General features: G+C 33.7%; 1 protein-coding gene across 8 annotated transcripts in view; it reads left to right on the plus strand.

Moving 5' to 3' along the window:
- The first annotated feature begins 217 nt into the window (after positions 1–217).
- Positions 218–14,048, plus strand: part of LOC106462325 (spectrin beta chain-like) — a 120,715-nt gene continuing 106,884 nt past the window's right edge. For 5 of the 8 annotated variants that reach the window (XM_022389543.1, XM_022389546.1, XM_022389544.1 and 2 more), the window contains exons 1-4: positions 3,637–3,766; positions 6,009–6,160; positions 12,739–12,912; positions 13,541–13,713. In XM_022389543.1, coding sequence (XP_022245251.1) covers positions 3,637–3,766; positions 6,009–6,160; positions 12,739–12,912; positions 13,541–13,713 — 629 coding nt within the window. Of the gene's footprint in view, positions 356–891; positions 1,046–3,608; positions 3,767–6,008; positions 6,161–12,738; positions 12,913–13,540; positions 13,714–14,048 lie in introns of those variants that run through there. The other 3 variants (XM_013922229.2, XM_022389549.1, XM_022389542.1) reach the window with 3 other exon arrangements.

Raw genomic sequence — 14,048 nt, forward strand, 5'->3', positions numbered from 1 at the left:
CGTGTACATGAAAAATGATAGCAGGCTCACTCACTCGTGTGGTCACACGTCTTCGTTAGTATTGTTTTGGTATCTAGCTGGTGTAGGCGGGTCTAAGTTTTGCAGTTATCAGCGACCTCGTTTTCGTAATATAACGTATCAATAAAACCCACGTACATTTTGTTGGAGAAAGTTATTTTATTTAAGATAATATCAGTACATTAATATAAAACATTTAAAGAGCTTTATTAATGAGTAAGTAGGAAAATGATATAACAGCTTGATCACGCCTTGCTAACACATAGTAGGCAGTTGTAATTTCAATGTTCCATTGATAACTCGGGGATAGTAGACCTCAAATGCCGCTGAGAAAGCCGTAAGTTACGACTAGCAATTACTTATTTTCATTATCTAAATATATATCAGAAGGTATTATATTTTCTCTGTCATTGGAAATAACAGCTTTTTCGAGTACAAACTGGAAGAATATATAAAAATGCTACAGTAATTTGCATAATACGTTATTTATTATGCATACACACTTCTAAATATAAAAAAGCCATTTATTTTAAGTTAAAACACAAATCATATGATTGAGCGAATGATATGGTATGCATAATTTACTTTGAAAGTTATTTCTAATATTTTTCATTTCTATATCAATTTATATTTTTACATCACCATATTCCACGTTGAAGAAAGTTTCATAAAAGCAGACGATGATCTCAAACCCTTTTATAGTGTGCATAGGGATAACGTCCGGTTTATACTATGATATTGTCGTTTATAACATATAGTTCCTTCAATTCGGAGAGTTTAATTAACCACAGTTTAGTTGACATTTTTATTCGTATAATCCAATGTTTCATTAATCGGTTTTTTAATGAAATTTATATATAAGAAACGTACCAATTCTTGTTTTTAAGGTAAACAATTCAAGTAATCAATGGGTGGGGCTGAGCTATAATATTATTGCGCAAGAAGGAGGGGCAGCTGTGAAACCAAACAAGTTTCTTGGGTGACCTGGACCATCTCTTGATAGATACAAAGTTCGGTTTTCGATTAGGTAAGATTATTTATTATTATTTTTCACCCATATATAGTTTTGGTTATTTACGAAATTTTGATAGTTTTCATACCATGAGTCTAGTAGTAGTAATTAGGTTACGTTCTCCCTGTTTTTATAACTTGCAGTGTTAGAGGTAGAATTACTGTGTTCATGACGCTAAGCCTAAACTGTGACTGAAAATATTAAGAATCGGTAAGCGTAGCCAACTGCTGATTAAATTTCGCCGTATTCTAACAGAATAATTATAATTTAGAGGTTTTAGTTGTATTTCAAAATGATATACGACATTATTTATTTAGATCATTAAATAGGATACGCTTCATTTTTTATCTGAAATGAATAATAGTAATATTAATCCAGTACACTAATTTTATTTTTGACAAGTTTAGTTTAGCCCTACAATTTACAATACAAAATACAATTTAATGTATGCACGGAAAAAAGTGCACCAGCATTTCCCAACATAATGAGTTACTCCTGATATTCAAAAGCATGCGAGATCAACATAAAGTTTGTGTCAGAAAAGAAACCCAATACCCAAAGTGGTTTTGAAAAAGTAGACTTTCCTTCATCAGAGGTTTGTTTAACTTTGATGAAGAACAGTCTTAATCAAGACAACACTATGACAAATACCATCGTCCATTCTCCAGAGATTCTTCCTGTTATTCTTAAAGATGCACTTAATATACGAGTGGGGTACAAGGCAAGCATCCTCACCAAGGTAAAGCACAAAAGCTTATATTAGGCTTTTATATTGATTGAGCATCTTTTGTGAAATCTTAACATTATAGGCAGCTTTCCAAGTTAAACCTGAAGCAAAAACTTTATCATGTTCTTCTCATATCATATTCAATTTTCCCAGAAAGTCAAAAACAAATGATACTTGTTTAGTACTAGCAAAATACAGTAAAAGACCCAAAAAACCGTTTTTAAACAACAGTATTCTTTATTTTTTGAGGGATGTGTGATTGAACTTTTTTTGCTCTAATTGAAGAAGTATCTAAAATATATTGAAGTTTAAACTATTGTAAATTTAAAGTAGTAAACTTTACTGTCCCTTCTGCTACTAGAACATTAATAATCTATAGTGAAACTACACATTGTTTGAAAAGTGTGTTAGTTCTGGTTTTGAATCACAATTTGATTCAAGAAATATTTTATTAATTAAACTAATACAGTGTAAAAACTACTAAATGGAATTATCAAAATTTACAGTGGTCAGTGCAAAATATTGAAGTACACATTAGAACTTAGAAGTGGAAAGTTGAATTGTAAGATTACCTACCTATACTTTTTTCTTGACCTTTCTTTAAGCAATAGACATGTATATGAAAAAATTAGATACATCAGATACCTATCTTTTATGGTCAAGTGTTACAGCAATCCACTAAGTTCAGTCATAACTGACCCCTCAACTTAGGCAAAATAAGGTGTTTGGGTCATTAAATATTCTAATTATATATATCAGGAGTTTTATTTTTCTATGAAATCTTAATCTTTGAAGATATTCACAGAAAAAGTTAAGAAATTAAAAGGAAAAGTAAATATATTTTCTTCTTATGCCACAACTTTTTCAGTGGCATTGCCATATGCTGTCATTAATTTCAAGGACAGCTGTAGTATAACATATGGACAAAAAGAAACCATTTGAGCCTTCAAGACTCCTGGAATATCCGCTCTTGAGAAAAGTAAAAATTTTAAATAATTGTTTCTCTCTTAAACTCCTGTAAAATTTTAGCCTTCAAAAGCAACTCATTCCATAAGTCAGTCACCTGTTAGAAAAATAAGTCTTAAGTGAAAACAAGTTGTTGTTTTTTTCCTCAAATATTAAGTTTTTGAATGTGTTTCCTGTTATCCCATTGTTTTAAAAAACAGCACAAAGAAAGTAGAGGCCATTATCCTATTGATCCATTAAAAAATATTGTGGATTAAAATCACCTGTTATCCTTCTTCTCTTAAGAGGTAATGGGTTAAGAGATATTAATCTGTCCCTAAAAGATAACCATTCCACCCCCAAAATCATCTTAGTTGTCCTGCTCTGAACCATTTTCAATAACTTAATATCCTTAGATAAAAAGACAAAAGCTGACCACAGTGTTCCAAGTGAGGGCTAAATGGTGATTTGTATAGAAATAATTACCTATTTTGACTTGTAACTAGTATGACTATTGATGCACCCTAAAATTCTGTTAGCTTTATTACTAACAATATAGCACTACCTTGATGGCTTGAGTGATTTATCCACCACTTACCCAAGATCATTTTTCTTTAATCATTCTATTGAGTGGATTCCCATCTATACTAAACATGTGATCCTGATTATAATTCAGGTGCAATACCTTGCACTTACTGTACTTCTCATTGGCTAGATATTTGCCTACTTTACCAGTTGATTGAAATCATTGTGTTTGTAGTTCATTAAAATCCTCTGTGTAGCTAAAAATACTAAAGAGTTTTTGATATATACCCTTCTCTCCTATATGTATAAAGGCTGAAAAAGTGACGAGTTTTACATTTAACAAAAGTGATTATTCATGTGTCATTATTTCTATTAAAACAGAGGATATAAAGCCACAGCAGACTAAGTCATGACCACAGATATTGCAGTGGGGATTCGATGGGATCCCTTAATGCAGCAGGACATGGAGGATTTTGAGTATGATGGAGGAAATAGCTCTTCACGACTTTTTGAAAGATCACGAATTAAAGCACTTGCTGGTATGTTTATGTAAACTTTTTAACTAGTTTGAAAAATTTAATTTCTTATGCAGAATAATAGTTTTATTTCTTGAAATTAACAAATACAAAACAACATTATAAGTTTCTCAGTTGTCAGAACTTGTCAGTTTGTAGAACCCACTTTGATTAAAAGTGCCAACCATAACTCGTTTTTCGACCTGGCTCTTTGGCAAGGATTTTTTGCATCTTCCACAATCGGCCTGAATAAGGCAGCCTTATCGACTACCATTTGATACATGCGACAAAAAACAAATTCTTTGAGTTCCTAGCACTTTCCGGATTCCTCAAGTCGCTTTGGGTCCTTTGTCCAAACGACCATTCCAGTTACCTAACTGGTTTACTAAGGTTACATTACCTGCTATTTCTTAACACCTGTTTGTGACCTTAGTCTCATATGCCATGTTTCACCTTTACCTGAAGGTTTAATTTTCATTGCGGCTGACCTACAGACATCGCCAGTTGGAGTGGTTTGTGCTGATTGTCCACAGGACACTTTATCATTCTACCTATGTCCTCAGACTGGGTCTTCTTACCTAAGAAGACTGGATGAGTTTTGTTTTGTCACGTTGAGTAAGACATACAATATCCCGTCATTCCGAGCCTGTGGTGTTGTCTTTCAGACTTTTTTTAGGTTGAGGAGAAGGTTTGCCCACTTTGGTGTTGCTTACCTTCTCGTCTTGATTCCAGTGGCTCAGAATGCATCACACTATGGGTACAGGTTGGGATCCACTTATAAGTATATATATATTGCAGTCCAATTGTCCTAGCCACCAACATGGGATATAGGGACCATGGCCCTATAATTCCAACCCTGAGCAGTGGAACCTTGATTATCTGGTTGGGGCCTGGCTAGTAGTGATGATAAATCATGTAAAATTCCACCCACACTACATGAATTAAGTTCCAGGTAAAGAGCATATCTGTTCTGGATGTAGTTTGGTTCCCTTACTAGGGTACCAATCTTCTATTGACACACCCATGATTTTTGCAGATGCTTTTTGTATGGATGATACCCTCACTGGCCCCTCTACCTTCTCAATGTGGGATTCTAGCTGTGAGTTGAGGTAAGCATGTTTTGGAAGTTAACATGTTCTTAAATCAAAAATGTATTGCCTCCTCTCACGCTCCTGCCCTTCCTCCCCATTTAGAGCCAGTGTTAGAACTGCGGATTGGTTCAGTCTATAAAAGTGATAACATTATCTGAATGAGGTGCTTATATACAGTACCAGGATAGAGGGCAGATTGACGAAGGTGGAGAATGAGACAAATATCAGCAAGGGCAATTAAGTAGGGTATAAAAGACTGGAGCAAGCAAGAAAAATCAGACGAATGCCTAGATGGGCAAAGGAAGAAACCTTTGCTGTCGAGTAATAGCTGTAGTGTAAGTGGAGGTAAGTATTGTTGAAAATACATTTTAATTTAAGAAAATGTTTAGTTTTGCTTATCCTGCCAAAAGCCTGCTATCAACAAGACAGTACTGCTTACCATAAGGTTTCTAGAAATATGTACTTTTTTGATATGTTTGTTTTTAAATTCTGACTCAGTATGCATTAATTTCATATAGATGCAATCTGCTTTTCATACTCATATGCAGAGAACAGATCATAGTATATCATGTTGATCAAGTGATACATTGTCTTATAAAAGTGAATCGTTATTTTGGACATGACCTGAGAAGAACTGTGGTGTCTGTATGCTGAAGGTGAAACCTGATGTCATAGTGATGAATACATGTTCAAATAATACTGATTTATCAGAGACAACCAATGTCTGCTTGGGATGTCATGCACTATGAAAGAGACTGGCCATGAAACTCTTTTAACTTCTTGATGTTTGAAATTCACCCAAGCATCCCTGCACATGACATTGAAAAATTTCTTCATAGTGTAGTTTTATAAAGATTGTTCATAATATAAGTTAAATATACATTTAATACATGGCAAAATGTATGTCATAACTTGTGTATGATTAATGACTGTACTTTAAAACATGACTGACTGACTTCACATGTATGGTGAACATACTTGTGTTGAAATTTTGGTACTCTAAAGTATAATGAAGTGCTAAACTTTTTATTTAATTTTTGCCATTGCAGTATTTGTCAATACTAGTATTACTTAAAAGGAAAGTATTAATTTAAAAAATAACAATATTTTAAAATTTTATATAAACTGTATTTTTGTCAGAATTTTTATACTCAAATGAGGCATATGTCTTGTAGGTGAAAGAGAAAGTGTTCAGAAAAAAACCTTCTGCAAGTGGGTTAACTCACATTTAATACGAGCCAACTGCAAGATTATTGACTTATATACGGACATGAGGGATGGAAAGTTGTTGATGAAACTATTGGAAATTCTTTCAGGAGAACGTCTAGTGAGTTCAAAAGTTGTCTTAAGCTAAAGGTTATGAATATATATTCTGTTACCTTTTATAAAAATTTTGTAAGTGTTAAATATTTCAAAAGTTAATTTTATTTAATTTCTTATTTTGTTGTTGTGCCCAAATACCAGACATCTTGGGTTTTATAAGATTTAGTTTACCAGTCTTCAAGGAAAGTTTGCATCTCTTTAAGGGGATGCAAATGTCTTGCACAACACAGTATATGTATCAAACAACCACAATACTATCAGGGTAAGATAACAAATTAAACACTTATCAATACAAATTGTACAAATTTCAAAAATTACCTAATAAATAAATTTGTATTTATTCATGACTTTATAATTTAATATCTCAGTCTTAAACTTTAATATTCAAAGAAGCAATATTGTTAATTTCATATAACTCAAAATAAAAATAACAACATTAGTAACAAATAAGGAAAAAATGAACCAGAGAAGAAAAAACTTAATTCTTAAGGTTATTCAAAAGAATAATGTTAAACACTTCTCCAGAATATTGCAAATAATGATCAAGCACGTATCTGCAGTAATCTTTCTTTTAATAATTAAAAATTTATCTTGTTTATTTTTAGTCTAACTTCTTGCTTGAAAGTTGATGTTAATGGACTGCATCTGTTTAAGAAGATATGGACATTTCAAACTGTTAGTGAAGATCTTCATGAAATGGAGATATAATTTGAAACATTGTCCAAAAGTTCATAGCCTGATACAGTCATTTAAAGACACCTTTCAAGTAGTTTAACTATACTCAACAAACTCACTTAACTTCATATAATAGGTTTTTTATTTCCTTCCCAGGTTACGAGATTGTGTATCACATGACTAACAAGTTAACATTTGTTTTACTTAATCGTAAATTAAATTAGTATTGATACATCACCGCTAAGGGAACCTCATGTTAGTTTCTTAATATAAAAATAACTCTACAGAAATGTTATTTATCTCTACTGTACTAAGAGCTATTGCCTCACATGCAACTGCTATGGAATTTCCTACGCATGCCTCAAGCCTTGAACAAGCTCCTGATCCTACACGCTTACATATATTACGCCAGACTATGATGTAATAGTTGTAATGCTGCAGTCATCCATAACTAGGATGGTGACACAAACTCCATGTGTGCAGTAATTCCTGTGAGCACAAGCACTTGATCATAAGCTAATTTTTTCTTTCGCACTGATCATGTTTAGAAGTGTAGTGCCAAAGTGAATTTATAGTTTTCAGTCACTTTGATTGACTGCTTTTATTATTTATTTTTGTTACCTCTGTTTGTGTGGCAATTTAGTTCCATCCACCTGATTTCAGTTTTGTCTTTTCTGTAGTCATCATTTTTCTTCTTTCTACTGCATATATAAAAAAAAATGGTTGTGGAATTGTCAGTTTACTACAAATTCTCAAATCCTTGTTGCTTTCACATTTTGAGGCTCAGATGTACCTCTTTAGGAATCTTCTACACCTTTGTCAATGAGGACTGGAGGCACATTATCAGTTCATGATTTTACAGCTTTTAGCATCAGGTTGTTCTGCCTACTTCTTCTGTTATAGTCTCTCATCATTCTGTTTCATTGCTTTCTGCGGAGCCTGATTCACCTGTGAATGATTTTGACCAGCTTTTTCCACCTCATACCTTTGCTTCTGGTTTTTTTCTACCTGTTGAGGACCAGGTACCTCCTCCATCTTTATTTGCTATGCTCATTACTCAGTTATGTGACATTATATTACTTTTACCAGTAAATCCTGATGACTCTTAGGTTATGTACTTCATGATCCTACATCTCCTGATTTTCTCTCCCTCTCTATACATGGACATTTCTGCCCATGCTAATGCCTTTATATATCAACTTCTCGTTGATCAGTATTTTCCTTGTCCTTCTTGTCTTCATGACTCCTTTTCTACAGTCTATGGTCGTGACCATTCTGTATTTCTTGAACCCAGTCTCTTGAGTCCCTTCTATCTACTTGGGGTGCTCCTAGTTTTCCTCCTTTGTCTCTTTATTTTCAGCAATATATTTTTGTCTTACCTTTTCTGAACTCCTTTACCACATCTCTACCTGTCACCTCCTCACCGAAACTCTCCCTTGTGACCCTAATAGTTTTTAGGGGACACCCATTCATATTTCTTTGCCACCTTGGATTATGTTTCTTAATCTACTGTTTATATTTTGATCTGGTTTCTTTCCTTTTAGGTTCTTAGCAGGGATGCTTTCCTTTCAGGTGTCTGCCTCCATTCCTCCTATCTTCGTGATCTTTATCTTGCTTCTTTTCTTACAGGCAATCTTTGGCCAGTTGCTGATTCTTAGAATCCTGGGCTGAGACTTTGTCAATAATCTATCATTGTTTCCTTGCTTTCCCAACTCAGTAGACCTTGGGTTTCTCAGTCTGCTACCCATTCCTGGGAGTTGCATCAAGCTACCCCCCTCTCCTGTTCCTTGTCCAGTTGCTTCTGTTCACAATTCCTTCCCACAGAGCAGTCTGTCACAGCTCTTGGCAGTGACTCTACTTTGGAGATGATTCTGGGATCTGGGTCCATTATTTTCCACCTCTCCCACTTTGCCCACCTATAGTTGTCCTTCAGCAACAACCCTTTGGTTGTGCAAATTTTCTCATGGTCTACCCCTCTACTTTCATACCTTACTTCTCTTTATTGTTTCCTTTATCTTCTCTTCTATCCTTTTCCCTCTGATCCTCTGCATTTTCAACATCTCTAGGATGCAGCAGCCTCTTTCTTTGGTGGTAGAATCAATAGAACTTGTCTTCTGCTCCACTTAGAGGTTTTATTCCTGACTCTTTGCCATCCTAAGAAGATAAAACTATGACACTGTTTCACCTCTGAATCACTTTCTTGTCATTCCTTGATTATGGAGAGATAGTTTTTTCACTCTGCATTGGGCCCTCTTTGAGGCTGAGGATGACCAAGGTCAACATGTTGGATGTCTTCCTTCACACTCCCACTTGTCCTATGTTCCATCATTTCCTCCAGTTTGACCTATGGACAACTATTTCAGTTTTGTGCCTTTCCTTTCTTCCTAATCATGGACCCTTACATTTCAACCAGATCATGCAATCCTTTGCTTGGAGTATGCATCTTCTGAGCCTTCATTTCCATTATTATAGGAACAACTGGTTTCTCCTGACCTCATCTCGATAAGAGTTGTTATTGCTACCTTCATTCTTCATCAGGGAACATCTTGTTTGGGCTGGCTGATCAAACTTGCAAAGTCCATTTTGACTCCCACTCAATATCTAGTCCACCTGAGAGTTTTCCTTGATCCTGTGTGGGACAGGCTCAACCCTCTCCATTGTGTCTTTGCACCGTGGAGGTCATGGTATTAAAGCTTCTTCTCTCTCCACTTCTCTTCCTGTGCAAAAGGTTCTCTTACATTTGGGGACTTTTGCTCCTCTTGAAACCCTTGTCCTTCTTGGTTGTATGCACATGCATCCTCTTCAGTGGCTTCTGGAAGATTAATGGAACATTGTCCTGCATTTCCTTAGTGTTCCTTGTGTGTGTCTCCCTTTCTCTCTACATCCCTCTCTGTTGTGGTGGCTTGATTGCTCCAACTCAACCTTGGGTATTTCACTCTCCTTTTCAACCTGACTTACATCTCTATACTGATGACTTCCTTTCCAGTTGCGGTGCTTCTAAACACTTCTTCTCTGCATATTCACATTCTGGAGATAATAACAACTTATCTGACTTGCCAACCTCTTCAGTCATTGTTGTTGGTCATCTTGTGATGATTCACTTGGACAACTCTACAGTGCCCTTTAGTGGCACAGTGGTAAGTCTGCCCATAGTGGACACAGCACATATAGCTCATTGTGTAGCTTTGTGCTTAGATGCAAACAAACAAAACACTCTACAGTTGTTTCTTACACCAACTGCCAGTGAGGCACCTGCTCTTGGGAGACCTATGCTTTCTCACCCTGAAATTCCTTTACTGGGATAACGATCATTATATTCATCTAGTGGCATGTCATTTCCATGGAGTTTTGAACCTGGTGGTGGATTGATTTCCTTGACTTGACTAAACTGATCCCACAGAGTTGTCTTTGTATCCTTTTATCTTACAATGGATTTGTTCTCATTTTGGGAACTCTTTGATTGATGCCTTTGTGAATACCATTAATTCCAAGCTTTACTGATTTCTCATACAACACCTGACTCCTTCCAATTTTCATGTGAAATCAATTACTATCCCCAAATTGACCTGAAAGTCAACTTTAAACTAAAAATTTTTTTGCTACAAAGATCGTTTGCTGACTGCCCATTGTTCACATCTCATCTACTTATACATGTGTGGAGACTGTAAGGCCTCTTATATTGGTGAAACCAAACATCACCTTAAAGTACAAGCATTTGAACACATGGCATATCTAGAAAAACTGGAAGAAAGGCTACAAACCCTCCCAACTCTGTTATCTATCAACACAATACAGAAACAGGACATTTGATTTCTCTCTCAAACTTTAAAATTCTTTCAACAGCCAAACATGATACTGAACTTCTTATAAACGAAACATAATACATAAAAACTCTTCTCCCATCCCTAAATAACACACAGTCTTCAATGGATTTAAACCTATTTCACTTGTGCCTTGGTTTTAATTTTTTCATGTTATATTTGTATATTTGAATTGTTTATTTCTTGTTTATATATTTCTGCTGTTATTACAAATACTGTTTGTTTTGTAACCCCAGATTACTGATAATGGAATTATGACAATTCCAAAACATCTAATAAATGCTTCATGTTATTATGTTTGTGTTTTATTTTATTGTTAAGATTAGTTTTCCTGAAAAATGAGTCGATTACTTATTGATCTTGCTGTTATAATCTTTCTATACTTCTTAAGTTTTGTGATTACATCATTTTTATACTTTGTTGATTTCTTTGTATATGTCTTTAAGTTTGTTGTTGTAATCTCTTTGTACCTCTCCATTACTTCCTTGGCCTTATCGTCAGTCAGATTGATTTTTGTTCTTAATTACTATTTAAGTATCTTGTCTATTTCTTTTACTCTTCTGTTAAATTCTTGTATTTTACCTCTTGATCGTCTTTTAATTGTCTGTAAATTTCTTCTTGATCTTTACTTATTTTTCTATCTTTATTCTAATTTTTGGTCTCTTTATTCTTTCTCCTCTTTTAATTGTCTCATCAGTTCTGGTAAAGCTTAGAACTCTTTGTGATAAATTATCAGGTTGAAATTTAGTCAAAGTTTTATTTTATTTTGCCAAAATAATCCCACATCTGATACTAATGTTATAGCATTTTTTTATGGGGCAGGTTCTTTTAAATTATTTGGCAAAAATATTGAAGTCCAGTCTATATTAACTTTTACATAAGTTGTAGTCCTAAGTGTTACAAACAAGTTGTTCAGTAAAAATTGTAATAATATAGTCTGAAGTTTTTCTAACTTACTGAGATCAATAAACAGAGATACTAACCCACTGAGTAACATATTAGCTAAATACATGCGATAACTCACTTCTAACACTAACAAAGAAACATGTAAATCAAAACTTGAAAATATAGCTTACACAGTATCTTGTGTATTTCTTGTCTAACCCCTCTTGACAATCTCACTTGACCCACACGGGTTGGTCAAAGTGTAAATGTCATGATATTTTTACAAAATTACATTAAAACTTTAATTAAAGAACTTTATTATCAGTGTAAGCCAATAAATTTGGCATCAAAGCATAGTTTATAATTTGAATAAATCCCATTAATTTCAAAAGGAAACACTTAAGGAAATTTTTTTAATCTTCACTTCTCTGTATCATGTGACACTTCTTCACTTTGATTGTCCCATTTTAGTTTTTCTTTCTTCCCCAATATGATTTTCTGAGTTTGTCACAAATAACAGTTTTATAGTATTGATATTGCTAAGCCATAATGTAAGCTTAGCCTCCGATGTTCTTGCTTTACTGAGATATAAACTAGAAAGTCAAACCCACATGCCATGCTCCTCTTATCACATCCTGTGTTTCAAAAAATGTCTATAATTCTCTCTGACATTGCCTTTGATCATTGAGCTATCCTAAATTTGATCAAATCAAAGAAAGTTTTAAAAATGTGGTTACAAAATATATTGTTGCACTCAGTTGCATAATTAATTGTAAAAATTAATGTGATTGTTTTAAAAAAATAATGTTTAAATAGTTGTGTTAATAGAATTGTGTTAATATTTGATCATTGCAAATGATCTAGGTAACTAAAGAAGGTAATAAAGGGTTTGAAAATTATCATCATATACATTTCAGTGCAACGTGACCAAGTTCTATTAAATGAACAACAGATATCTTAAGTAGATAAACAAATTAATGCACTGAAATATGTTTCACTGTGTCAGATATTCCATTACTTGCCTGGTTCATTTAGCTCGGTTGGTTAAGAACTATGTATTATGGAAGTATATTTAAAAAAAAAAGTAGCTCCAGAACAACATGTTTTGAATAGATAAAATGTTGATACACATTTAATTTTAGAGGGATTTTTTGTTGTTGTTGTTGGTTTTTTCCCTAATTTCTATTTGTTGTTATTTTAGCCTAGACCAACTAAAGGTAAAATGCGGATTCATTGTCTTGAAAATGTAGACAAGGCCCTCCAATTTCTAAGGGACCAAAGAGTGCATCTTGAAAATCTTGGATCTCATGATGTTGTAGACGGAAATGCTCGTCTGACCCTTGGTCTCATCTGGACTATTATTCTTCGTTTTCAAGTGAAGCTTCTTTCTAATTACTTAATTTACCAGTGTCTTCATGCACTTCTAAGCTTTGATGTTGCAGAATTTACACTTAAGAAAAAACACCTTAGGCAGCTTAAGTAAAAGATAAAGATTAGTGAGACAGTTATCATAGTTTAGTATTGCATGTATAATTATAGTTATTTTTTAATATCTAAAGTATTTGTTTATAGTTTCTTGTATTACTGACTTCTTTATCTACATGTGAACTTTAATGAAAAATAATTTAAAATTAATTGGAGATAAGAGCAAAAATATTTATTAAAATTGTATTTCCAAGTTTGGTTGCTATTAGCAAAAATTTATGAAACATTGTATTTATATAATTTTTCTATGTATCTAATTTTATGTAAAAAATGTAAACCTTTAAAAATGACCATGTGTTTAATAATGACCTTAGATTTTATCTGGTTCATTGATTATTTTTCAGTTAAGTGCAATGACAATGTTGTTACCATTAAAGTTGACTCTCTGTCTTCCAAGGTATGAGTGTGGAAAATCTTAGATAGTTTTTCTGTACTTCTGTATATAACTATCACCTCTTTTGTGGAATATTTTTTTGTATGAAGGAGACCTAAACTCGTGAATTAATTTGTATTTATAGATTCAAGATATCACTATTGAACAAGTTGATAGTCAAGAAACCAAATCAGCCAAAGATGCCTTACTGTTATGGTGTCAAATGAAAACAGCTGGCTATCCAAATGTCAATATACGCAATTTTACTACCAGCTGGAGAGATGGACTTGCCTTCAATGCTCTCATCCATAAGCACAGGTAAATAAACTAATTTTTCATATGCTGTTACAAACAGCAATTTATATAAATACTAAATTTTAGTATTGTTTGTATAAAAATGTCTGTAAAAGAAAGGTTTCAAAACTGGCCGACATACCTCTGTGATACAAAAAGCCTTTCCTTGTTGAGTTGCTCTCATGCTGTCAACAAATGTGATTAACTCTTTCAACCCGAGCTTGGTCCCTGGGACTGACCTCATAACCATTTTGTGCTTGTTATAGTTTCATGCTATAACTTTTAAATTAGTAATCGAAATTTGGCAGTTTGTCAGTAAACATTACAATGTTTTCATATGCAAAATATCTATTTTTTTT

The sequence above is a fragment of the Limulus polyphemus genome, unplaced genomic scaffold (genome assembly GCF_000517525.1).
Source record: "Limulus polyphemus unplaced genomic scaffold, Limulus_polyphemus-2.1.2 Scaffold1142, whole genome shotgun sequence".
Taxonomy (NCBI): domain Eukaryota; kingdom Metazoa; phylum Arthropoda; class Merostomata; order Xiphosura; family Limulidae; genus Limulus; species Limulus polyphemus.